Below are 26091 nucleotides of genomic sequence, written 5' to 3' on the forward strand. Positions count from 1 at the left end.
GTTTTGGAATGGAAGAATTAACAAATGAATTGATCTCTTGTTTTAAAAAAAAAGATTATTTTTAAATTTGTGTGTGTCTGTGTATTTATCTGTGTGTGTCCATGTGTGTATATCTGTATATCTGACTCTACTACACAAGTGTATGTCTGTGTCCATGTATGTCTGTGTGTGTATCTGTGAGCATGTCTGTGCATGTGTGTGTATCTCGTGTGTGTGTGTGTGTCTGTGTGTGTGTGTATTTATTTGTCCCCATATGTGTGTCCCCGTGTCCTAAACTTGCTCCACAGCCTCCAAACAGCCTTGAGCATCTAATCATCCTGACTACCACACGCGTGTCAAGATTCAAGCATGTGCCATAGCAACAGGTTTTATGCAGTCCTGGGAATCAAACCCTGAGCTACATTTGCAGACTCCCATCATATAAATAGTGGTTTTTTTTTTTTTTTGAGGCAGGATTTCTCTGTGTAGCCCTGGTTGTCCTGGAACTTGTTCTGTAGACAAGACAGGTCAGGCACTCACAGAGATCCACCTACCTCTGCCTCCCAAGTGCTGGGATTAAAGGCGTGTGCCACCACCCAGCTCCCATTTTATAGGTTTAAAATATTATGATGGAGATGAAATTTTCAGAAGGTACCGGTACTCATCCAAGGTGAACGATGCTGTGCCGAGTGACTGGCAAAGGAGGGAGGGTGGCCAGGGTGGGCCCTGACCTGGGGAAACAAAGCTGCAACAGTTGAGGTATGGTCACTCCCAGCCCCCACTGTGGCTGGCAGGCGCCTGCTACTGTCCCAGAGCACATGGAACAGAGTTTAAATGGGCAGGCAGGCAGGCAGACACTGAACCATGGGTTCCTTGGCGTAGGCACCTCCAAGCTATGTTCCACTGGGCACAGAACTTCTTCTTTGCCTCGTAGGGCTCTTTGGGGTTTCTAGGGCAGTTGGCATGAGCCTGGGTCTGGTGATGTCCCCTCTTGTTCTTTCTCTGGCACCTGGAGCTAAGGACACGAAAGCCTCACAGCCCTGGTGATTGAGAATCCAGAAGATGTTGATCCCAGGAATGGTAATGGTGAGGATATCTTGAATGGAGACCAGCATGGGGGCCTAGGGTATGCTCTAACCCCTCTGGGATGGGTAGTGGGGGTTCTCAAAACCCTTAAAGATGTGGACCCAGGACCTGAATGCCTAGAAAAAGCTGTCACCAACTGCTATGTGACCTGTGCCAGCTCCCCTCCCTCTCTGGGCCTTTTCCTCTTCCTCAAGACTATCAGGGTATAAGGAACTGAACTCCGAGTTCATTAACTGGAGCATCCCAAAGAGCAGGCTATACAAGCATGAGGGGATGGAAGGCAGTGTGAGGTACTGTGGTACAGTTTGATTGGTTCAGGAAGCTACTGTCACACTCCCAGAGGTTCTTGATCTTTCAGAATACAGCAAAGGAGGGGTTGGGACTCAGGTCCCTACCAGGCAAGAAGTCCATCTGCCTTTTTGCCATGCAGCAGCAAACCTCCAGCTTAGGTCACTGTGGGCAGCAGGCTCCAGCAAGAGCTTGAAGCCACTATTTAATGGCCATTGTATTCTGGCTTCTCTATTTATGATAAGTGAGAGATAAAGTTTAGATGTCCTCATCTGAGGCTGGAGGGGGATGAAATGAAAGGAAGTATTATCACAGGAGGGTGGCGGGTGTTCAAGGGCGGATGAGCAAAGGGTGGGGAGCCCCCGGTCAAAGACCCAGAGCTGACCCCAGAGGAGGTCAGAGGTGCTAGGCAGGAAAGAGGTGGACCCTTGGAGGCAGAAAACCGCTGCTTCCCGGAAGAAGCTCATGGGAGCTGGGCAAACACGTGTATATATAGGCGTGCAGGCTGTTCAGCCAGGCCACTGGCCACTGCTGCCGGGGCATCATGCTAGCTGTCACGCTCCTGAGCCTGGCCCTGCTAGGAAATGCCTGTGCTTGCTCCACCAGCACCTCGTATGAGGCAGGCATTGTGTGCCGCATCACCAAGTCTGCCCTTCTGGTGTGTAAGTGCCTGCCTATCTCTGTCCTGTAGGGACATCTGCTGGGGTCAGAAGTCAGTACTGGAGTAGGGCCGTACCCTGGCAGCTTGGGGGTGAGGGCGGAGAGGGAAGTGTAGAAAATAGGGAGAAGGAAAGGAATGAGCTGTGACGAGGGCTCGCCTTTCTCCTCTGACTGCACACTCAAGATCAAAGTTGTTGGTCCCTGCTAGACTTCAAGGAGCCAAATGCATGGTTTTCTGAGGACCCTGAGTCAGTCTGCAGTTGAGAGAACCTGGGGAAATCAGGCTCGGGGCAAAGCTGGGGATTATGTGTCCTTGGTGATAGTGGCCCAACTCTGGCCAGAGTCAGGCACCTGTCCTCAACTGCCGTGTGACCTCAGCTCTCCTGTGTTCTCTGGGACTCAGCCTGGTGAGGATGTAGGGAGGTTAAGTTGTGTTCTCTACACAGAATATTCCATATTAATCTTATTGGGAGCCAGAGGTCTGGGACCACTGGAGCTAGGCCAGAATCATGCAGCTCCTACGTGTTGGGAAGTCTAGCCTGGGGTAAGAACAGGATCTGGGGGAAAGTTCTGTGTTTCCTGAGTCCCGCCCCACCTCAGTTCCCACCCAGAGGCCTCTCTCGGGGACATGGGCCTCTCCCAGAGAGGCTAGACAGTGGTCTGGGATCAGCTGATGGGAGGTGAGGCGTGCCCAGCTCGTAGCCTTTCACTCAGCTCTCCTTCCAGTGAACCAGGAGACAGCCAAGGTCCTCCAGACAGCCTTCCAGAGGGCCTCCTACCCAGACATCAAGGGGGAGAGGTCCATGATGCTCCTTGGCCGAGTCACATATGGTCTGCACAAGTGAGTGGCGGGGCTGGGGCTGAAGGGGAAGGACTTGGGACACCCTGTGGACCCAGGGATGATGCTCCGACCTGATGTGCCCTCCCCTGCTTTCAATTTGTCCAAGTGTAGGGGACCCCAGAGCAACTGGCTTGAACTCACAAGCCACAGCAGCCCCTGTGGGAGTCGGGCCTCGAAAACCTCTTTCAGCTGGGCTAGAGGGATAAGGCAGAGAGATAGCACACTGAGGTTTCTTGGCCAGACTGTTCTGACTTGACTGGGATCATAGTCAGGCCCGAGATCAGGCTGTGGGCTTGATTTTTTTTTAACAATCTTTTCTCATTTTACATACCAATCGCAGTTCCCCCTCCCTCCCCACCACCCAATCTTCCCACCATTCCCCCCCCCCCCCCCCGCAATCCACTCCTCAGAGAGGGTAAGGATTTCCATGGGGAGTCAACAAAGTCTGACACATCACTTTGAGGCAGGACCAAGGCCCTCACCCCTCCCTATATTTAGGCTGAGCAAGGTATCCCTCCATAGAGAATGGGCTCCAAAAAGCCAGTTCATGCACTAGGGATAAATCCTGGTCCCACTGCCAGTGGCCCCACAGACTGCTCAAGCCACACAACTGTCAAAAAGCAGCAGTTAGGTGCCACGAAGGAGGTGGCAGTGCCTTATCCGAATGTGCGTTGTTAGGCCCAAGGGCCTCTTCCGTCCTTGTCAAGGGGAGTGCTAACCTTCTCTCCTTCCATACAACTCGGTCCTGATGCTTTTTAAGCTGTGTTTTACATTTTCATGATTGCATCTCCCTAAGGGCCCCCCTTTAACAAATAAGAAAAAGCAAACGGGGGTTAGGCTACACACACTGCAGCAGGCACAACTGAGCTGTAAGCTCAGCTCCTCGGACTCAGCTTTCAATGTGTCTAAGGCCCCAAACCCAGGAAGACACTGTTCTTGGACCTTATCTTTATTTTAAAACCAACGTTCTCTTCCCCAGACCCCTAAAACAGACCCAGTACAATGATCAGTCTTGTGTTGGAACAGGAACCTGCCCCTCTTTAGAGCCACTAGGGGGCGCTGGCCGTGCTGGAATGACACTCTGAGGACACCTCCAGGTGGAGTGAGAGGGACACAGAGGCAGCCAGGGCTCTGTTTGACCTGGAGTGTCAGTTTGTCTTTCTGTATAACGAGGACAATGGCATCCGTGTCCTGTGTCACAACAAGCAGTGTCCTGGGAATTGTTAAAAGAGGTACTACCTTACCTGGGAGGTGGTGGCACACGCCTTTAATACCAGCACTCAAGAGGCAGAGGCAGGATGATCTCTGTGAATTGGAGGTCACCCTGGTCTACATAGCGAGTTCCAGGACAGCCAGGGCTACACAAAGAAACCCCGTTGAGAGAGAGAGACAGAGACGGACAGACAGGCAGACAGACAGACAGACAGAAGCTTTAACACATTAGCAGCAGTCCAGACCGGATTGCCGGAGAATAGATTTCATTTCTATGAAAGTGTTGCCCACACAAGCAAGGCTAGATAGTAGGGGATCGGGGATTGGAGATTGGCTGTGGCCGAAATCACTGTGTTCAATGGGATTCTTCACCCTGTTGTCTATGAAGGGAGCAGAATAAAATGTAATGGGGAAGGAAAGGTCTGGGGAGATGGCTCAGTTTGTAAAATGCCTACCACACATGCAAGAAGATGAGTTCAGATCTCCAGTACCCATGGAAAAAAGCCAATACAGGGGGCATGCACCTGTGTCTTAGTTAGGGATACCATTGCTAAGACGAAACACCATGACCAAAAGCACTTGGGGAGGAAAGGGTTTATTTTGCTTAATTTCCACATCATAGTCCATTAATGAAGAAAGTCAGGGCAGGAACCTAGAGGCAGGAGCTGATGCAGAGGCCACAGAGGGGTGCTGCTTACAGACTTGCTCCTCATGACTTGCTCAGCCTGCTTTCTAACAGAATCCAGGACCACCAGTCCAAGGATAGCGTCATCCACAATGGCCTGGGCCTTCCCTCATCAATCACTAATTAAGAAAATGCCCTATGGGCTTACATACTCTGGTCTTTTTGTTTGTTTGTTTGTTTTGTTTTTCTAGACAGGCATTTTCTCAGCTGAGCCTCCCTTCTCTCTGATGATTCTAGCCTGTGTTAAGTTAGCATAAAACTATCCAACACAACCTGTCAGAAAGATCCCTGGAGCTCACTGGCCAACTAGTCTAGACAATTGATGAGAGACTCTTCATCACTAAACAAAGGTTTAGTGAGAGACTCTTGCCTCCCCTTCCCACTGTCTAACAGTGGGACTTGTGATTAACTTACTTCCATCTGGGAGACTTAGAGTCCTTCACACTTTAGTCCCCACACCTGCACGATCCCCTCTGTGGATTAGGAGGTAATTTTTGAGTGGGGGGTCTTTTTTCCAGTCTTATACCCTCCCCAGCCTCTTAGGCAAAGTGAGGAGCACCTTTGGGTGCTTTTCTGGAGACCCAGGTTCCTGGGAGTTGACTCTGGGGTGCATTTAGCACCAGGACAGTAGGACGGGGCAGGACCTATTGAGCTTGTGGCGAGGCAGGGACAGCCCCTTCCTGCCCACAGTGCCCCTCCTTACTATCATCTATCCTCACAGCATCCAGATCAGCCACCTGGCCGTTGCCAGCAGCCAGGTGGAGCTGGTGGAGGCCAGCTCTGTGGATGTCTTCATTCAGAATGCCTCCGCGACCTTCAAGGGGACCCTGAACTATGGCTACAAGGGCGCCTGGGGGTAAGCATTCCCAGTAGCTGTTGAACCACTTGCTGGCTTCCCCGTGACAATAAAGGAGCACAGGGACATTTTAGTGAGGGTGTTGGGCCCTGGCTTTTTGCAGGTTGAACATTGAGCAGTCCGTCGACTTTGAGATTGAGTCAGCCATCGACCTCCAGATCAACACGCAGCTGAGTATGCTGGCTCCTCTGGGAAGATGGGAGGGGCCAGGCTCAGGGATGGACGACCAAAGAGATGGGTGCTCTGAGGCCTCTGGAGGGACAAGCTAGGAAAGCTTGTGGGACAGGAAGCCCAGAGCTGGCCCAGCTTCTGGCTCCCTGACTGCCCATGGGTGCTGGCCGGTAGCCCAGGCTGCCTTCATGGGTGTTGGGTTCTCTGCAGCCTGTGATTCTGGCAGTGTGAGGACTAATGCCCCTGACTGCTCCATCTCCTTCCATAAGCTGCTCCTGCACCTCCAAGGCGAGCGCGAGTAAGTCACCATCTCCGGGAACCCCTTCTTATTCCCCAGCCTGTTAGTGCGTCCCCTCCTCAGAGATGTCATTTCCAGTCCCTTCCCATTAGTGGGCCCTTAAAATTCAACAACAGCAACAGCTCCATTTGCTGAGAATGCTTTATGGGATAAAGAGCGTTCTAAGCTCATTGCACAGAGAGGATCGCAAGGTTCAGAGAAGCCCCAGGATCCCAATCAATAACAAGTGTGGATAGCAGAGGGGAGCTGGTGTCTGGGCACTGGAGAGAGCCATCTCTCAGCCCTTCAGCAAATGGGTTCATGCATGGATGCAGACTCCAGCATGCCCACATGCATGGAAGGTAAAGGTGTGATAGACAGGAAGTGGGTCCTCCAGGGAAAGCCTACCGTAGCAGTGGGTTGACACTTGGGTTCCAGGCCTTCTGAGTTCAGTGCTCTCTGCTGTGAAGTGGGGATGCTCATGTCTACTTCCTGAGCTCTCTTGGAGGACTCCCAGGGCAGGGCAGCCCTGGATGCTGCTCAGCATACAGTAGGTGCCCAAAGCATGCGCGTGACTACGTGGAGACCCACTGTGATGCTTGGTCCCCTCAGGCCTGGGTGGATCAAGCAGCTGTTCACAAATATCATCTCCTTCACCCTGAAGCTGGTCCTGAAGGCACAGGTAGGTGAAGCCAGACCAGTGTTGAGCCTGGGAACCTGCCACCCGACTCATTCCCAGTGCATCCGCTCAGACACAGCTAGAAAGAGGTACTGCCTGCCTCTTCTCTGGCCTCTTCGCCTGCCTGATAAACAGCTTGAGCTGTCTGCTCCAGGTCTGCAAGGAAATCAACGTCATCTCCAACATCATGGCTGACTTTGTCCAGACCAGGGCTGGTGAGTTCTGTCCTCGTGGTTTATTGTGGGACATCGGGACAGACACTCCTTTATGTGACTTTTGTTGACCCGAGAGGCACTTCCTTTTGGATGTACAACTTTTTAAGCTGACCTTGCGTAAGACACTGAACCTCTGAGACTCAGTTTCCCTGTTGGTAATGGAGAGATGATAACAACATCTTACCCCACAGGGTAGCAAGGAAATTGACTGAAAAACAAATGGGAATTCAAAAAATACAAGACAACAGCTGGGCCGTTGCCAATGCTTATTGTCACAACTAGATTTATCAGCCTCCCGTTCTCCCAAGGCTAAGCGCAGCAGCAACTACGCATTAGGCAGAAAATAATGAATGGTGAGAAGGAGATCTCACCGAGGGAGTTGCAATCTCACCTTACCTTCCCACCAGGCTTAGAGCCATGGGGGAGCTCCCACGAGGCTGTGTAACATGGAAGGAACCATTGGGACTGTGGTGCCCTGTAAGGACATTCCTATGTCACTGGAAGGAACAGAGAGAGAGGACTGGATACTGTAAGGATTGGGCAGTCCTGCCCTGTCTGGTACCAACAGACAGAGCCACCGTTAGTGACCTACTTCTCACTAACAGTCGGCTTCTAGCTAGGCAGTCCTCCTAGCCCTGTCTTACTAAGGATGACTGGTTTATAAGCTGACAGGACACTCCCCACACTCCAAGTAAGAAGTGGAGGAGAGGATTCAAACAGCTGGTCCTTTAGCAATTGATCACTGGGCCTGGCCACACAGTCCTTGCTCCCTGAATAAGGGCAATAAATGCAGCGAAGCTCTAGGTCAAGTGGGGACCTCTGAAGGATGACTTAGGAGGGGAGACCTCCACACAGCCCCAGGTGTCCTGGGCAGCATCCTAGCCTTCTGTCTAGGATGCAGAGTAGCCACACAGTGTGGGAGAGCCAACTGCCTTCCCCACCACGGGGGAAACCTGGATTAGGAGCCTTCCTGCTTCTGTGAAACACGGGGTGGTCCTGTCCATCAGGGAGAAGTGGAGGTGGGACAGAGACACAGAGCTCAGCTGGGCTGGGAGGCCAGGGTTCCATACCAACTAATGGGGACTAGTGGCTACAGAGCCCCTGGGGACTGCAGATGCATCAGTGGTTTTTGTCAGCTGTAGCCCCCTCTTGGATGTGGGAGAAGATCAGAAGAAAGATTAGAATCATTCACAGTGTGCAAGCTTGCTCGCTCGTTCACACTTTTGCACAAATGAATTAAATGAACACAGCCCTGAGACAGGTGCCGTCTTCAGAGGGGAGGACAAGGGTTAGGTCATCATCAGCTGTTGCCACTCCCAGTTTGGGCCTGGGGTTACAGCCTGCGCCTGAACTCTGAACCCTTCTGCCCCAAGGCCTTCCTCAGCACGAAGCTGCCCAGACAGTCACTGAGAGAAAAGAGTAAAATAGGGTCCACCCTTGGCTCTGGGACTGTTCCACAGAGGGGAGCTTCTCTCTGAAGCATTTAGGAGCAAAGAACCCCTCAACCAGGGCCAGCCACAGGTCTGACCCCTGCTTCCCCACAGCCAACATCCTCTCAGATGGAGACATCGGGGTGGACATTTCCTTGACGAGATCACCCGTCATCACGGCCACCTACCTTGAGTCCCATCATAAGGTAGGCACGTTAGGAGGGGGCAGGACTTCTCCTGTTGTACTCTTGGGTTTGGTCCTTACCCTCCACTTCCTTCCCCTAACTTTTATTCTATGGAAGTCAAGTGTCCCTCATTACACATCTGTAAGACATTTTATGACATGGACAGAAAAGCTGGACCTCGGTCCATGTGCCTCATCCCCTGTTCAGCACTGACTCCATTACAAAATGTTTGCCTTCTGACCCCCCGAACAGTTAGGGTAGCCACCGCCCCTGGTAAGATCTGACAAAAATCCTGGGCCTCTATGACCTGAGACATGGGTCGTACTATTATAACAGAGACCCAAGAGAACAGCTTGACGCCCCCAGCTAATCAGCCTCCTCAGGGAACGGCCTGGGAGTTCTGGCCGATGCAGATGTGTCTGGCTGATGTGTCGGTGTGCACAACACAGCTGTATTGTGACTGAATACTACACCCACTGTTTTCACACCCTACGGGCCTGGCCTCAATCACGTGGTCACCTAGCTGAGAAGGTCATTCCATGGAACTGTGAACCTGACTAAGGCCTGGGTGTTACAGAACTCTGAGAGTCACCAGTCATCTCTCCAAGGGGGCTTGTCCCTGGGAAAGTGACCAAAAGGAACACTTCAGGAGGGTGTGGATGCCCATGAAGACCCTCCACCACATGTGGGTGGCTGTTGTCAGTGGGCACGAACTGCTAGTGGCTCATCTTCCTTACTCTGTTGACTGGGGCTAGTGGCTGTGGACTGTCAGCTCCCTGAAGGCACAGGGCTGGTAGCCAGGGTAGGAACATAGAGACCGTGGTCCAGCTGCTCTAACTGCCATCTTTGGTGGAGTGCCAGCCTGGGAAGTGGTGACCAAGCCCACCTGACGCCTCACCCTGTGCTAGGAGCCTATCGGGCACTTTAGCTGCAGCCGCTGAATGCAGGTGTTCCTCAGTTTCCCCGTCTGTCTTCGACTAGACGCTTTGCCTTCCAAAGCTCTGCTCTACGCTCTGAGCCCGGCTCCTGAGCCTGGCAGGGCTAAGGAGAAGAGCACCAAGTATACCAGTTTCTTCCAGGGCCATTTCATCTACAAGAACATCTCCGAGGTGCGCCCCCTCCCTTCCTTCTCACCCACGCTGCTGGGGGACACCCGAATGCTCTACTTCTGGTTCTCTGAGCAAGTCCTCGACTCCCTAGCCAAAGTCGCCTTCCAGGATGGTCGCCTCCAACTCAACCTGGCAGAGGCTGAGCTCGGGGTAAGGGGCAGGTTGGACTGCTGGGACAACCATGTGTGTGATGGTCTATATGCATTCATCCCCACCCAGGGTTGGGGAGAGCCTAAAGGGAACTTTGAGTGTTGGTCAGAGGAGCCATGAACCACCGAAGCTGCAGCCATAATATATATTCTAGCATTTTTTTTGGGTGCCCACTATGCATGGTGTATAAGAGTCACTGATCAATGAAACAGTAGACAGGCAGATGTAATTATAGATATTTTTGACACATCGTGATTGTGCAAATTACCTGCTGTTAGCATCGCTGCTGCCGCCATTTTTGTTGCACTGGCTGCAGGTGAGTAGGGTTGCCACTCTGTGTATGCAAAAGCGTTCAGCCAAAAATAAGAAATCCAAAGAAGCCTGAGAGGATAGGTAGCTTGTCCTCGACAGCTTAAGAGGTGACTCACAAGCCAGCACCTTCCATGGCTGCTTAGCTGGCTTACAGCCCACACCTGCCTGTGAATTAATGGGGGGGGGGGGAACTGGGCTCCTACAGGGAAGATCGCAAGGTCCCGCAGCCTGGGTGTCACAAGCCTCCAGCTAGGTCAGGATTTCTTATACTATACCCTTCCCTGATCTAATTTGGGGGTTGAGTTTCAGGAGGGGTCCAATCCAGGACGCTGCACCCCACACCTGAAGCCTGAAGTGTCTTTCTGAGGAGTAACCCCACCCTCACTCACCTTTCTCTTGTAGGCAGTGCTAGAGACTTGGCACTTCAACCCTAAGCGGGAAATTGTTCCGGAGGTAAGTTCTTGTCACTTGGGGTTTGGCTTATGCACCCCGACCCTGCCCCTACTTCAGGAGCTCCCCTATCCCCAGCCAGTCTCAGCAATGGGGACACACATATGAGCAAGGACAAGCTCCTGGGTGTCCAGTCTGAGCTAAGGCTGTCTACCTATCATCTCATTTGGAACTTCGTAGAGCCCTGAGAGCCAGACGTTGTTCTGAGTGCCATTCTCCCACTGGACAGCCTAGTGAATGACAGGGCAGCCTGTGAGCCATGATGACTCTAAAGATTATACCCCGTACCCCTGCTCATACCGAGTCCACAGGGTAGAGGGTGGAGGGTGGAACCCAGGATTAGCGCCAGGCTCTCTCAGGGGGCCTGGACATTAGGCTGTGACTACTCACTACTGACTCTGGACCCAGCCTCAGAGTGTGCTCTCTGAACGTCACAGCTTTCCCTCTGCTGAGCGGTGATGATATCTATAAACCTGTTTCTCAAGGCAAGGCCCTAATCTTGAAGGGACCAAAGCCCTGTCTGGGTAAACTCCTCCAGCCTTTTCATGGACTCACTCCCCACCTGTTGGAGGGAGGTTGCTTGTTCATTCTGGACACCCAGAATCAAAATAATCACACAGAAATTGTATTAATTAAATCACTGCTTGACCCATTAGCTCTAACTTCTTACTGGCTAACTCTTACATATTAATCTAACCCATTTCTATTAATCTGTGTATTGCTATGTGGCAGTGGCTTACTGGGTAAAGTCTGGCTCTGGTGGGGCTACATGGCTTCTCTCTGACTCCACCCTTCTTTCTCCCAGCATTCAGTTTAGTTTTCCCCACCTAGCTAAGTTCTGCCCTGCTATAGGTCCAAAGCAGTTTCTTTATTCATTAATGGTAATCACAGCATACAGAGGGAAATCCCACTTCACCCACCCACTGTGGTGGTTGCTTGGGTATTTTCACACCACCCTAAATTTTCCAGGAGCTCTCCCAGCTTCCCGCCACCTCCCTTTCCACAAACTCAGCAACTCTCTGTAACTGCTTCTCCCAGAGTGGCCCCATCAGAGCTCCCTTCTGCTGCTGTCCCAACTCACCCCCTCCTTCCTGCTCCTCCTTGGGTGTCTTCCAGGCCTAGCAGTGACAGCTCTTCCTTTCTGAAATTCCTGTCTTTCCTTCCCAGCCTAGGCTGCTTCTTCCTTCCAGAGATGCAACTCAGAACACAGGCAAACCTCTGATTTGTCCTCCCTCATCCCCACCCCAAAGCGCCATCATGACATCCACGCTACTGTAGAGTTAGTCTGTCCACTTCTCTTGGTTCCCATTCCCAACCCCAGGCCCAGCTACTGTAGGGGTCTCTGCAACCTCAACAGGAACAGCCTGCAGAGAGATGAGCCGCGGGAGGCAAGGAGACAGTTCAGTTCAACACAACTCAGTAGCCGGTGTTGGTACAAACTTCTGGTATCTGTCCCTGAGGGTTTATTTTAGGCATCTTCAAGCGTAGCACAATCTAGTGGAAACTATTCTGCTGCTAATTAATTTAACTCAATTCCACGCGCAGCAACAAAGCATACATAAATCTCCTTGAGCAAAGTAAGTCAAACCCAGGCCAGACGAGGCTTGGTTCTGTAAATTGAGGGGGAAAGCATGATGCGGTATGTATTTATGTTAAATGTTCAGCTCAGGAAGTCCTGCACCTTGCCAGACAGAATCACAAATGCATCCTTCAATCCTGGCTTTCACGGATTGCGCTTTGCTCTGTTTACTTCCGGTGTGGCTACTATCGTCGCTGCTGTTGTCTGAGGACAGGGCTTCACCATAGGGAAGGCTCGTGCTAGCCTCAAATTTTGCATGTAGCCGAGGCTGCTCTCCGGTTTTTGACCTTGCTGCCGCTGGGATTGCAAGTGTTCACCACCACGCTTGGGCCCTTCTTGTCTGTACCTCTACGCCACTTGAACCTCCATGTGGTTTCCTCCATGTGGTTTCCTTTGGTGAGGGTAGTCTCAGTATTTCTTCCACAGACAGGAAATGTCTTGCTCCCAGCTGTACACCTCACCGATTTCAGAGAACACCAAAGCTCAGGGACGCGCACCTCAGTGCCATACCCTCTACGGTGTCCCGGGGCTTCGCTGCGTACAGCTTCACCCCTCAGCTGAGTCCCAGCTTCACTTCTCAGCTGGGTCCCCAGAAAGCCTGTCTCCAGAACCTAGGATTGAGTTCAGTTTTGTGTTAGGTAAAGATTCTTATTTGGGGCACTCACTGGCCTAGTGGTGCATTTGGGAGAAGCTGCTGGCCCAGTCCCATTGGCTGCCGGTTCTGCAGCTCTGCTCAGCTGATCTGCCCCCTGCCTTCCTTGCTTGAGCAAAGCTCAACCCACAGGGCCTTTGCTGGCTCTTCCGTCCTCCCTCCCCCCTCCCCCATCTGATTCTTTTCCGTCTATGGGGTGGGCCTCTCCCACCTCCTGGTCTAAGTCAGATCCTTTGTCCAAGACTCTTGTACCCTGGGCCTGGTCCCTCTCCCCTTTCACATACTCTAATTGTAATTGCACGCTTCGTTTGGGGATTCTAGAACGAATGCTGGGCTTTGCTGGTAGAGTCCAGGTGTGTTTGGCTCTCTGCTTGAATCCAGTTCCTGATCAGAGCTGAAGTTAGCAAGGTTCCCACAAATATCATTAGAAACAACAGCAGGCTGTTAAAGTCCCCCCCTCCCCCCCTTCCTCCCTTCTTCCCCCCCCCCCCCCCTCTCTCTCTCTCTCTCTCTCTCTCTCTCTCTCTCTCTCTCTCGTGTGTGTGTGTGTGTGTGTGTGTGTGTGTGTGTGTGTGTGTTGTGTTTTCTAGACAGGGTTTCCCTGTGTAGCTCTGACTGTCCTGGAACTCGTTCTGTAGACCAGGCTGTCCTCTAACTCAGACTCACCTGCCTCTGCCTTCTGAGTGCTGGGATTACGAGCATGTGCCACACCATACCAGGCTTAAAAAAAGGCAACCCTCCCATCCCCCAACCCCTCCCCCCCAAAAAACACCTCTTTATTCTTTTCGTCACCTCTCCTGGGTCCCCGTAGGACCCACTCCCGGCTCTGTATGTTGGCGATCTCATTTATTCCTCACTGCTGTCACCCCTATTTCACAGATTGGGAAAAGTGAGGCCCACAAAGCTGAGTGACTGCGTCCCTCCCACGCCCCTGGAGGTGGCAGAGAAGCAGCAGTATTTGCTGTCCCCCATACAGATAACAGAACCGAGGGTGTGGGGGGGGGGCAAAAGTCTTAACTTATTCTAATTTTTAATGTATACTTACTTTCATGTATGTGAGTGTTTTCCCTGCATGTTTGTATGTGTGCCACATATGTGCCTGGTGCCCACAGATTTCAGAAGAGGGAGTGAGATCCCCTGGAATGGAATCACAGACTGATGTGAGCCCATGTAGGTGCTAGGAATCAGGTCAGGGTCCTCTGGAAGAGCAGCCAGCTCTCTTAACTGCTGAGCCATCTCTCCAGCCAAGCGTTAATGTCTTGCCGTGTCACTGTTAAGTGAGTATTGAGGTGCAGCTCAGAGCCTGAGCCACTGCCCTGAGCTGTTTATACTCACCCGGGACTCTAGCCAGTCTGATCCCTCTAGCCTCCGAGGGCAGTAACCACAGCCCTTCTGATGGTTTCTTCTGTTCCATGGGATCCCCGTCTCTCCACAGCTGTTAAGTGGCTTCCTCACTAGCCCCGGCACAGTCACCGTCCACTGCCCGAGGAGGCCCACAATCTCCTGCCAGAACAAAGGTGTCGTGGTCAGTTCTCCTGTAGTGATGGAATTTATCTTCCCACACAAGGATGGGCAAGATTCCGTGGCTCACACTTTCGAAGAGGTGAGATGAGTTGCAGGGGTTTGGACCACTGGCCGCTGTCTAAATCTACTGATTCGTTCTACCACCTCTGCCGGGATTCACTGTTTCCTACCTATGGCTCATGTTCATCAAAACTGTGGGACCTGAGCTAGGAGGTGGTCGACAAGATGTTCCAGCTTTACTGGTCCTCCCCTAAGCGGAGTACTGACACACAGACACTTGTCATTTAGGTCTCAAACTGTCACCATCTGCCCCTGTCCGCATCCTCTAAGACCACATGGATTTCCTGTTTCCCATGTTGTGGGTTTTAGGAAAAAAGCATAGTGTGTGTACGTGCTGGCCTTGTTGCTGAGAGTCCCATGTAAGGTCAGGGGTGGCACCACAATCAAGGACACACTGGCATTTCTCCTTGTGTCACAGCCACATAAAACAAGGCCAGGACTGGTGACCAAGCCCCCTCTGAGTGGCTACTTTTCATAAACTCAGAAACATGAGCGCGGATGCTAGGATAGTTGTAATGAAGGCGCTGAGGGTTAGTCTGGTTTCCTCAGTGTTTTCTAGTAGCTCAGTCTCTAAAGATAGCAGGCAGGATGTCTACTCCTGTAATCTCACTGTTGGAAGGCTAGGCTAGGACTGTGCATTAAAGATAATCCTGGGCTAATAGGGGACCCTGATTGGGAAAAAACCACACCCCCAAATCAACCCCCCCCCGAAATCCTAAAGGCAAAAGTAGTGAAGCCCATCACAGAAATGCTGACATTTGAAAGAAGAAGCTCAATGACACACAGGCCCAGGGCCCAGGACCGCACCCCATCTCCATGGAGACGGATGGTTTCCTTCTGACAAGTTCCTCAAAAACAGCAACAAACGAACTCCTTAGTTATATGCTTTAATCTCATAAAAGTACTTCAGTTAGGCCAAAGAGACGACTCAGTTCAGTTCTTGGGACCCACACAGCAGAAGGAGAAAATCAGTGGGTGGGGGTTATTCTCTGGCCTGCCACGTTCATAATGTCCTGCACACGGATGAACACACACCACATAAACAAAAAAGGGATGAAATTTTAAACGTTTGGTGCACTTGTGCACACATACACAGACACACATACACGGACACAGATACACACACAGACATACAGAGAAATACACACACACACAAAGACACACAGAGAAATATGCACACACACAGACACAGACATGCACACAGACACACAAAGACACACAGAGAAATACACACACAGCGACACAGAGAAATACACACACAGACATACACAGACGTGCACACACACAGGCACACAGAGAAATATGCATGCACACACATAGACAGACACAGACATGCACACAGACACACAGAGAAATAAACACACACACATTTCCAACTCACTGCTTGTTCTTAATGCTGGGGCTCCTGACCAAGGGAACAGTCCTGGAGATGCAGCTATCCAGGGTCCTGGATCTCCAGAGTGTGAAAATGCAAACACATCCGGCTGCTTGCAGAGGACGCCTCAGCTCTCCTGAAGGATGGCTATGCTTTGGAGGTGGAGGATGGAAGCGATTTGCGAAAGTCTTGGTGATTGGTCATTTCAGACCTACCAGGAAGAAGCAGTTGGGTGTGTGGGTAGGACCAGGGTCCTACATCCAAAGCCGCAGGTGCTGGGCAACTTTCTTCACTTTTGCCTTTTCAATCCCCTCCTCGGCTGTGGAACTCAGGAGCTGTGCGTCCTTGGCAGATGCTCCCTGACAGAACTCCTCCAGCCTTACCCCCACCCCACCCCCGCCCCGCTTCATCTGTGTTTATGTGGTACATTCATATGTATGTGCTCCCTTGTGCACACGTGTGCGCACACCCAGATGCTGGAGGTGACACTGGGTATTTTCTCTACCGCTCTACGCCATTTTCTTCCTTTTCTTTTGGTGGTTTGTTTTGGTTTTTGAGAAAAGAGTCACACTATATAGCTCTGGCTGGCCTAGAACCCACAGATCTGCCTGCCTCTCTCTCCAGAGCACTGGAGTTAAAAGTGTATGCCACCACACCTGGCTTGTATCTTATTTTTTGAAGCAGGGTCTCTCACTGAATCTAGAGCTTGCAAATATAGCATGCCCCAGAGATTCTCTTAGCTCTGCCCTCCCAGGTGCTGGGATTAAAGGCACATGCTACCACCACCCAGCTCCAGGCCCTGCTTTTAATGTGGGAGCTAAGGATCACTTTGCTCCTCATGTTTGCTCTCTAAGCACTTCACCAACCGAGTCACCTCCCCAACAGCATCCCCAACTTTTTTTTGTTTTGTTTTTCGAGACAGGGTTTCTCTATCGCTTTGGAGCCTGTCCTGGAACTAGCTCTTGTAGACCAGGCTGGCCTCGACCTCACAGAGACCCACCTGCCTCTGCCTCCTGAGTGCTGGGGTTAAAGTCGTGTGTCATCACCTCCTGTTTTTTTTTTTTAAACCATTGCTTTATAGGATGCATTTGATGCAAAAATGTCTCATATTGCCATCTTAGTTAACTCTCTAAAATAGTTTCTTTTAGTTCTTCTCTTTGAAGTCCTTTTCTGCTCTCCGGACACCACAGAGGCTATTGCTGGCTTTTTATCCTGTAAATTCATGTTTTCTTTCATGACTCATGTTTGTGTTTTATTTCCATCTGCAGTGCTGAGGGTGGAACCTGGGGCAGGCCAGGCAAGCCGTCTATCACTAAGCTATGCCTCCAACCTTCCATTAGTTTTCAGAAGACCAGTGGCTCAGCCTGCTCCTATTGTTCCTCAGGACCCCCTGCTCCTCATGCCTCTCTGTGCAGGGCAGAGAGTAGAGAGCTCTGCTTCCAGGAGGGCCCGGCTCAGAGCTTCTGTTTTCTCTCCCCAGGATATTGTTGCTACCGTTCAGGCCTCCTACTCTAAGAAAAAGCTCTCCTTAAGCCTTGTGGATTTCCAGTATGTCTTCTGGCTTGGGGGAAGAGGGTGGACTCGGCAAGCATGTCTTAACCCGGGGCTAGGACCTGGGTGGGGTGGTGGAGGTCTGTGGGTGGTTCCTTTGAGAACTTAGGTGTATCTTCGAGGAGAGAAGAGCCCTCCCCAGTGTCAGTATCAGAAGGAAGAAGCATCAGTGTGGAGAGAGGGCCTGGCCTGACCTGTGCGAAGGCTGGGTGGCTGGAAGGCAAATAGAGAGAGAGGGGGTTCTGAAGGGTAGAGGCCTTGGGCATAAGAGAGGAGCAAGGAGAAAGGAGGATGCTGTGGTTGCAGTCCGAAGCAGGACTAGATTTCCACCCCTCCCCCTTTGCTCTTTGTATCTGTGGTTGGGTGCTGAGGATGAAGCTGGAGGCTTTTGGTGTGCTAAGCAAGTGTTCTACGGATGAGTTATGCTTCACGCCATTGCTTTTTTGAGACAGGATCTCGCTGTATATCCCAAGCTGTCTAGGAAAGAGTGCTAGGTTATGGGTATATGTCAGCATGTTTGACTAAGATGAAGTCGTTCTCACTTTCCATGTCTTTCTCTTCCTCTCTCTTGACTCAGGATTAAACCAAAGACTACCTCCAACATGGCTGAGGTAGGTAGTCTTGGAAGAAATAAGTTCTGGGGAAAAGCAGGTGGAGGATGTAAAAAAAAGGGGGGGGGCAATAGGACCCTCCTGGGTCTCTTGTGTAACTTTTCTCCTGCTCTCTACCAGATGGAACATTGTTTTTGCAGAAATGGGATTGATCAGAGGAGACTTAAATTAGAAGGCAGGGGAGTGCTGGATAGGTAGCCTCTCCTGGGGACCAGTTTCCCTTCTGTGGAATGGGATAACAGCCATCACCTAGAAGGGACCTCTGGGAAGGAGCAGAGCGTCTGGGTTCAGATGAACATTCTTATGGGCATGCGAATGAGTGCGTGTTGAGGCTTTGTGGCCATCTGCCTCATGGTCACCTCTGTGATCTGAAGAACACTCACCATGGGCCTCTGATCGACAGAGCTCCAAGTCCATCCAGAGCTTCCTGCAGTTGTTGGTCTCCACAGTAGGCGTCCCCGAGGTCATGTCTCGTAAGTGCGGGGCCTAGGAAAGGATGGGGTGGCTGTCTGGCTTTACCTTGTTCCCACTTCTAGACTGTTCATTGCAGAGAGCCCTCCCAAGCAGAGCCCAAAGTACTTCTCTCAAACCATTGGGTATCCGCAGTCTCTTCCCAGGTGGCACTGTGTAATGCGATCAGATCCACAGACCCCTGATTCTGGCTCTCACTGACAGCATTGTCTCTGCCTCCTCGCTGTTGGCTAAACCCACTTTAGGAACCCAGTTCTCAGCCAGGTGTGGTGGTGCACACCTTTAATCTCAGTGCTTGGAAGGTAGAAGCATGTAGATCTTCTTGGGCTTGAGGTCAGCCTGGTCTGAATAATGAGTCCCAGGACACTCAGGACTATGTAGAGAGACCTTGTCTCAAAAGAGCAAAAGATAAAATAAAAATAAGAACACAGGTCTCCCAGTGGCAACTGGATATGTCAGGAAAAAAAATCCTGACAGCTGGAGGTAGCCACTTAGTGGGAGTCCAGGATAAACCTCAGTTTCCCTTCCTATAAAATGAGATTTACTGATCCCCAGATTACCTGCGAACCCTGACATTGTAGGATCTCTGATCATTTGTAGCGACTCCAATGGTAGCGTCTCACACAGGGGTGTATAGAAGGCACCTTAAAAGAGGCCCTGTGAGGAACTGTGTTCCCGTCCACACAAGGAGGCATAGTCGGCTGCACCTTCACTCTGAATATCTGCTTATCTGCACGTCTTTGGTAGACACAGAAAGAAGAGAAACTATGTGTCTGGTCTCTTTCTCAGCCTCAGTTTCCCCCACCAATATGGTTATGCTAAAGCTATAGGAACACTGGATATGATAGGGCAGGCCTGTCGTGACATCTATCTGGGAGGCCAAGGCAGGAGGAGGATCACAAGAGCAAACCCCTGTCTGAGTTATGGAGCAAGTTCAGGTATTGCCTGAGCAACTTAGTGTGACCTAGGAGAGAGAGCGGGGGGGGGGGGGGGGGGGGGGGGGGGAGCAGTACTGTGAGGCCCCAGGTTCAATCCCAGTACTCTAGAAACTAGAAAACAAATGAATCACAGGCAGTGGAATAGACGGATGGAGAGATTTTCTGTGTGGCTGCAAAGTACGGAGAAGCTCTGGGTATGAGGAGTGACCACTAGGGAGAGGCAGCTGCAGCAGCGTGACTGAGAGAGGCTCACAGAACACCACCAGTGCCAGCCTTTCCCTCTGGGGCTACCTAGATGCTCCAACCTGGGCCTGGGGCTGGGTCCTGCTTCCCCAAAAAAAGCTGACTTGGCTCCCTCCCCTGCCTAGGACTGGAAGTGGCCTTGACAACCCTCATAAACAGCAAAGGCCTGGACCTTTTCGACATCATCAACCCCGAGATCATCACTCGTGATGTGCGTATGGAGTCGTCCATAGCCCCATCTCTTGGACAGACAGTCAGATAATGTTCACATTTGATTTCTATCGCTGGGATAAAACACTGGCCAAAAGCAGCTCGGAGGAGGAGAGCTTGATTTCAGTTTACAGCCCATCACAGGGGGAAGTCAGGGCAGGGACTTGAGGCAGAAACCCTGGAGGGATGCTGTTTGCTGGGCCACTCAAGCCCATGCTTAGGTAACTGTTTTACCTAGCCTGGAACTACCCACCCAGTGCTGAGCCAACTTACATCAATTAACCATCAAGACAGTGCCCCACTCCCTACCCAGACATGTCTACATGCTAACCTGATCTAGGCCAGTCCTGGGCGAGATTTCTCTCAGATGACTCTAGACTCAGAGTGTTTGGTAGCTATTAGAAAGCATCTCTCTCCTGGTGGCTCAGGAGCCAGCACAGCCTGCCCCTGTCTCCTGCAGGGCTTCCTGCTGCTGCAGATGGACTTCGGCTTCCCAGAGCACCTGCTGGTGGACTTCCTGCAGAGCCTGAGCTAGGAGGTGTGGCAGGGCTGGGATCAGAATCGTGTGCCCAGCTTGCAATGGAACCAGAACATCAGAATGCTGGCATCTCTCGTGTGTGGCTCAGAGAGGGCAAGGAGATGGGGACTGGATCCCTGCTTCCCCAGTTATTAAGGCTGCTGCCATTAAATGCTCTGTGCAGGATCTGAGAATGTCCTTCTTGGGAAGGGGAACAAGGGGGCAGAGGATGGGAGGGACACATCTCACCCATTATGCCCATGTGCCAAGCCAATCTGTGACAGTGCCCTGTGGTAGGTGCCCCCGCTTGCAGCTCTCCAGAGCCAGCCTCTGTGGAATATGTTGACATCGCCCCCACCCTTTAGCAACTGCTTTCCTATCTCACATGGTGTGTGTGCACTGCGTGCACCAACCTTGATTCAGACTGGAAGCCCGAGGGACACCAAGTGGCCAAGGCATATATAACACACCCATCCATTTCTGCAGGAGCAAGGCGCATACTCCATCTAGATACAGGATAGGGAAGGTAACGTGCTGGGGGATGTGAAGAATTCGGAGACTGGGGGGAAGAATGTCACAATGGCAGACTTGTCACATTGATACCCCGGGGTGCCACAAAAGTAGCAGGGACCCCACCCGAGATGTCAGCAGGGTCCGCAGAGGGTGCACTCCATGCTAGCAGGTCTCCACTCCCCCTACAGGGTACAAAGAAAGTTCCTATTGGCTAAGCACTCAAACCCTGACTGAGTTACTTTGTAGCAGGCTTTCATACCAGGGAAGATCACACCCAGGGCTGAAGCCATACCTGAACATACACCTTCATCTTCTAGGAGTCAGGGGCAGAGGGGCTACTTAAGTCACATCTTAAGGGCTGAGCAGGAACTTACTAAGGAGCCGCATGAGAAAGGGTGCTAGAGCCAGAGGGGTCATGAGGGGTCTGGAAGCGTTCGTTCACTCCCTAACTTAGTGACACAGCAATCGCTTTGTTCCCTGGCCTCAATCATTGTCGTCATGCTGATTGCTCTGCAGAAGCCTGCGACTGGACCTAGATCCCTGGGCACATGCATCCCACAGCCACACGCTGGTCAGGGAAGAGAATCTCCCATCCTGGTCCCCCACCCCCCAAGTATGAAGGTTGACAACCTTTTGTTCCCCACCATCAAAGCTCCCAAGCCCTCCTCTGACTAGCTTCCTTCCTGAGTCCAAATGGAGCTCCTGACTCATCCCCTGTGCCATGTGGTTCTCACACGGCAGGGTGGGGGAGGTAGAAAGCCAAGTGGATGGAGAATCCAAGGTGGTAGGGAGCACGGGACTTTGTAGAGGTCTGGCTTCCCACAGAAGAGGATGCCAAAGAGAAGGTTCCCTGGGCAGACTTCTAGCCTCCCTGTCCTCCCTGCCCCTAAGCTCTAGTACAGAGGGTTCTTCCATCTCCATCGTGGAAGGTTTTCTCTGGGCATGGCCACTACCCTGACCCAGGGGGATGGTTTGTCCTGCTGTCTCACACCCCTCAGAACACACATATTGAAAAGCAGAGCCTTTGGGAAGCAATTGGCCACTTAAGGGGGATTCGTGCATTTTTCAAGAGACTCGGCTGAAGGGTCATGAGCTCCTGATCAATCGGGAATGGACGGGTGACCCCCCAGAACAGACCGCTAGAAAGCTGGGCCACCCTTGTCTTCTGTCCCCTCCATCTGTGCCTCTTGTGCCTGTTTTTTTTCTACTGGGAGTTGACACAGTGTCTTTCTGATACCACAGTCTAAGACAACTGTTCTCAACCTGTGGGTCATGATCATTGGGAAATGCATATTTCCAATGGTCTTCGGAACTGAGACACTGCTCAGTAGCAAACTGCAATTACGTAGGAGCAACAAAATAATTTTATGGCTGCGGGTTACCACAGCATGAGGAACTGTGTTAAAGGGTCACGGCATTAGGAAGGTTGAGAATCACTGGTCTTTCCAGCCTCTAGAAAACGCTATGAAGTTTACTGTGAGACAAGTATACTTGACTTCTTGAGAATGCATGTGTGTATGCATTTGTGACTCAATGTGTTCATCATGTGTGCAGGTATGTATGTGTGTTTGTACCTGCATGTAGAGGGAATTCCAGGCTTTACAACGTTGTCCTCTAGGGCAGAACAACCAGTTAGAAGCCAGTGGAACAAACTTCTCCCTTAAGGGGCCCCCAAAAGCCTAAGGCCTTCCCTTAAAGCCACAGAGCAAAACCAGAAGAACTTGCCACTGAGGCAGACCCCCTCCCCTGCTCAGAACTCGTTGCATTGCTAAGGGCATTTTGATAAGTCCCTTAGAATGTCACTCTTGCAAGCCCCACACTTGCTGGGACCCTGGAACACATCCTTGAGCCATGGGGGCAGATGTAGCCCCCAGTATCCTCTGTCATTGCAGAACAGGTCTCCAGGTCTGTTCTGGGGGTCGGGGACCACTTACAGCTCACCAAAAGGTGCCAAGAGATCATGTAGCAGTATCAATGGTAGCCCAGAGAGCAGAGGCTTGTCAGAACAGAAGAAAACAGCCAGACTTTCTCACAAACCTACCCCCTCACCCCACGCCCAGTCCAGAAGCTCTGTGTGGGCTGACCACTAAAGATCTGAACAGCCCTGGCCCAGGCTGGACCCAAGGGACCCTTCCTACCTCCTTGGGGTGTGGGGACCCACTTGCCTTACAGTCACCCGAGGGATATTTTTTTAAAGAAGTATTATATATATTTATGCCAGAAGAGGGCATCAGATCCCATTAGAGATGGTTGGGTGCCACTATGTGGTTGTTGGGAATTGAACTCAGGACCTCTCTGGAGGAGCAGCCAGTGCTCTTAACCTCTGAGCCATCTCTCCAACTCCCCCCCCCACACCCCAAGAAATACTTTTATCTGTAAGTCTCCAGTAAACTGTTCACCTTTCTCCATTTTCCTATCCCCTTGGGCCAGTTCTCATATACAGAATATAGCCATGTAAGCTTCGCCACAGAAGGACCGTGTACACTTTGGCCAAAGGAACCTGGCATTGATGGAGGTCTCAGGCTATTGGTTGGGGTGTTGTGAGAACTCTTTCCCTGGGGAGATGTGAACAACGCCTATCCCTTCCTCCTGAACTCCCAACACAAAGCAAAATTCTGTTTCATCACATTTACCATGCAGAACTGACGAGTTTATTGGGTTTACTTACAGAGCACGGGTGACCCCAAAGCGGTACTGCAAAAGTCTTTACCCAGGATGGACGATGTCTTCCCCACAGCTGCACAGAAAAAGCCTTCTCTCCTAGTTCTCCCCAGTCTGTACACTCTTTCCCCTTCTAGAGACCTCAAGCAATTAATTAGGGTAGAATTTCCTGCAAGTGGCTGGGGGGAGTGGCCAGAAACTCAGGTAAAGGTTCAATGACCTTCCCTGTATCCTTCTGGTCTCATAAAGATGGCAGCACTTTGGCTCATAGGATAAAGACTTATAACACAAGCGGAACAGAGGGAGTCTGGGAAAACAGTTTTTCCCAAACCCTCCTTAGTAGACCTCGTTCCGCAGGAGTGGAAAGGGTACTAGGCAGTTCTCACATGACCTCTCTGGATCTTCTCCTTGTGGTTAACAAGATGTTAACCTCTGTCCTGCTCCCCCCACCACGGGGCTTTGCGGATTTAAGTGCATCTAAATACGGCCTGAGTTTGTCTCTCTGGGTCGCGGCCAATTGTCTGTGTCCATGACACCCCTCTGTCAGCACAGAAAGGCATGGGTCCAGCAACAGGGAATGGCTGGAGAAATAGGAGCTGCGTCCTACTGTTGACGGTAGTTCCTTTCACACATACAGCAGACATCCTGCCATGTACCATAGGTCGGGACAACCTCTCCCATCTGACAACAGGAATCAGAGGCTGGCTAAAATCAAGGCGTTAGAGGTACACCAGGCAGGAGTGGGAAAGTTGGGAGTGACATCCAGGTAATCACTGAAAAATAACATCACCTGCTCTGCCCATCAAAAACGTTCTGCATTTCTGGCTTGGTCCTGGAAGGGAGGAGGTTAGAGGTCACAGGAATTCAAGACCCAAAAGAGGAGCTTTTTAAGTTTCAGGTACATGTTACACCTGCTGTAACTTCTGGTCCTCCATTCTCACGGAGGAATGGGAAGGTGCTACTGTCATTGTCTGCTACCAGGCAGGTACCAGAGCTGAGACTCAGGAGTTAGGGTTTTTGGTCTACGCAGTGGTTCTCAACCTATGGGTCGCGACCCCTTTCACAGGGGTCGTTATACATACATATATATATATGTATATATCAGATATCCTGCATATCAGATATTTACATGTGATTCATAACAGTAGCAAAATTACAGTTATAAAATAGCAATGAAAATAATTTTATGGCTGGGGTCACTACAACATGAGGAACTCACTGTCTTCAAGGGTCGCAGCCTTAGGAAGGTTGAGAACCACTGGCCTTGGGTGATGGAGCAAGCACTAAAAAAGGACTTGAGCCTGAGGGGTTAGTTGTGACGGTTGTGCTCCTGACCCTGCCATCAGTGCTCACGTGACATCCTTGTCTCACCACTCCTCCTCAGAACAGTCTGGGAAAGTCATTGTGGGACATCACAGAGATTCCCCCATATGGAAGACAGAGCCATCCTCAGGAAGAGCCTGGCCTCCTGTTCTGAGACAAGGACAAGAGGCAGGGCAGGAGAACCTGGATGGAGGGGGGGGGGAGGGCCTTGGACTTCCCACAAGGCAGGGCACCCTGACTGGAGAGGGAGGGGGAGTGGGGGAGTGGAAGGGAAATGAGAGGATGGGAGGAGGTGGAAATATTTAATAAATAAAAAATAAAGCCGGGCGGTGGTGGCGCAGGCCTTTAATCCCAGCACTCAGGAGGCAGAGGCAGGCGGATCTCTGTGAGTTCGAGACCAGCCTGGTCTACAGAGTTAGTTCCAGGACAGGCTCCAAAGCCACAGAGAAACCCTGTCTCGAAAAACCAAAATAAATACATAAATAAAAAATAAAATAAAAATAAAAAACAATATTAATAAAAAAAATATAAAAAAGAGAGGCAGGGCAGTATGTAGAACTTGGAACAGAGCCAGGGCCAGCGGCTTTCCAAGACGGACCCTGGCCCTGTAATCCCTTCCTCACAGCCCACCTCTTCCCATCCCCCCGCCTCCGCTCTGCGCCCCAGCTTTCTTCTGTGGATTAATTAAGCAACCCTTGCATCTTTGACTTGTGGCTCTTCAAGGCCTGGCGGACACAGCTGGAGACCTTGCTTGTCCAGGCCAGGTCTCCGGTGATGAATAGCTGTCATCCTGCAGCGCACTGGAGCCAGAAGTCAGGACTCAGGACCCAACTCCACGAAGTTTTGCTCAGTGGCTTCTCTTGCCTTCTTCCTTTAAAGTCTTTGGGGAGGCGAGGAAAGGACTGTGCGGGTCCTGCGGCGCCCTGGCCCCACCCACAGCCCAGCGGATGCCCACCTTACCCCATCTTGCTGGCAGGCACAGTGGCACGCCCCAGCATCTCAGCGGCGATCGCCAAGCTGCGGCGGTTTCCGGGCACCCTCCCCGAGTGCTTTGGGACTGGCACTTTTAATCCACGTGATTTCTCGGCAGCCGCGGCGGGTTCCATGAACTAGCGAACAGCGCTAAGTGGCCACTTTCAGTTTCGCACCGAGCGCGGTGGAGCAGGCGTCGAGTCGGTGAGTTACCTGCCCAGATGGGGGCGCGGATGGAGATTATGGGTTCGGATTCCTTGCCAAGAGGGAGGAGGGGGTGCCAGAGGCCAGGTGGGGGACACATGG

The 26091-nt window shown here is 51.5% G+C and overlaps 2 protein-coding genes, 1 long non-coding RNA gene and 1 other non-coding gene across 6 annotated transcripts in view; 2 read left to right on the top strand and 2 right to left on the bottom strand.

Moving 5' to 3' along the window:
- The first annotated feature begins 1854 nt into the window (after nt 1-1854).
- On the top strand, nt 1855-20502 carry Cetp (cholesteryl ester transfer protein). Of its 2 annotated transcripts, none has more exons than XM_050143983.1 (16): nt 1855-2015; nt 2740-2854; nt 5473-5607; nt 5711-5781; nt 5989-6076; nt 6668-6737; nt 6889-6949; nt 8494-8585; nt 9644-9823; nt 10538-10588; nt 14252-14419; nt 17256-17323; nt 17904-17937; nt 18341-18410; nt 19715-19800; nt 20260-20502. In XM_050143983.1, the coding sequence occupies exons 1-16, from the start codon at nt 1898-1900 to the stop codon at nt 20332-20334; spliced, it is 1482 nt and encodes a 493-aa protein (XP_049999940.1). In that variant the 5' UTR covers nt 1855-1897; the 3' UTR covers nt 20335-20502. The 2 variants fall into 2 exon arrangements, with proteins under 2 accessions (XP_049999940.1, XP_049999941.1); XM_050143984.1 differs by having other exon boundaries at nt 1888-2011.
- LOC126503097 (U6atac minor spliceosomal RNA) lies at nt 3470-3595 on the bottom strand. Its single transcript, XR_007592164.1, has one exon. It is a non-coding gene; the product is annotated as a U6atac minor spliceosomal RNA (small nuclear RNA).
- Nucleotides 10615-25879, bottom strand: LOC126502755 (uncharacterized). Its single transcript, XR_007592044.1, has 5 exons — nt 25774-25879; nt 18321-18423; nt 15782-15986; nt 14152-14319; nt 10615-13210 (listed from the first exon to the last, which is right to left on the bottom strand). It is a non-coding gene; the product is annotated as an uncharacterized lncRNA (long non-coding RNA).
- The window catches only part of Nlrc5 (NLR family CARD domain containing 5), a 78376-nt gene continuing 78146 nt past the window's right edge, over nt 25862-26091 (top strand). For both annotated transcript variants that reach the window (XM_050143981.1, XM_050143982.1), the window contains exon 1: nt 25862-25989. The gene's annotated coding sequence lies outside the window, so the exon portion shown is untranslated. The remainder of the gene's footprint in view (nt 25990-26091) is intronic.

Source organism: Alexandromys fortis, unplaced genomic scaffold (genome assembly GCF_014885135.2).
Source record: "Alexandromys fortis isolate MF-2015 unplaced genomic scaffold, M_Fortis_MF-2015_v1.1 scaffold_1, whole genome shotgun sequence".
Lineage (NCBI taxonomy): Eukaryota > Metazoa > Chordata > Mammalia > Rodentia > Cricetidae > Alexandromys > Alexandromys fortis.

Coding starts and splice junctions, on each gene's coding strand:
- Cetp (XM_050143983.1), top strand. CDS start 1,898: ATGCTAGCTGTCACGCTCCTGAGCCTGGCCCTGCTAGGAAATGCCTGT. Junction 6,950..8,493: donor CTTTGTCCAGACCAGGGCTG/GTGAGTTCTGTC, acceptor GCTTCCCCACAG/CCAACATCCTCTCAGATGGA. Junction 8,586..9,643: donor ACCTTGAGTCCCATCATAAG/GTAGGCACGTTA, acceptor AGTTTCTTCCAG/GGCCATTTCATCTACAAGAA.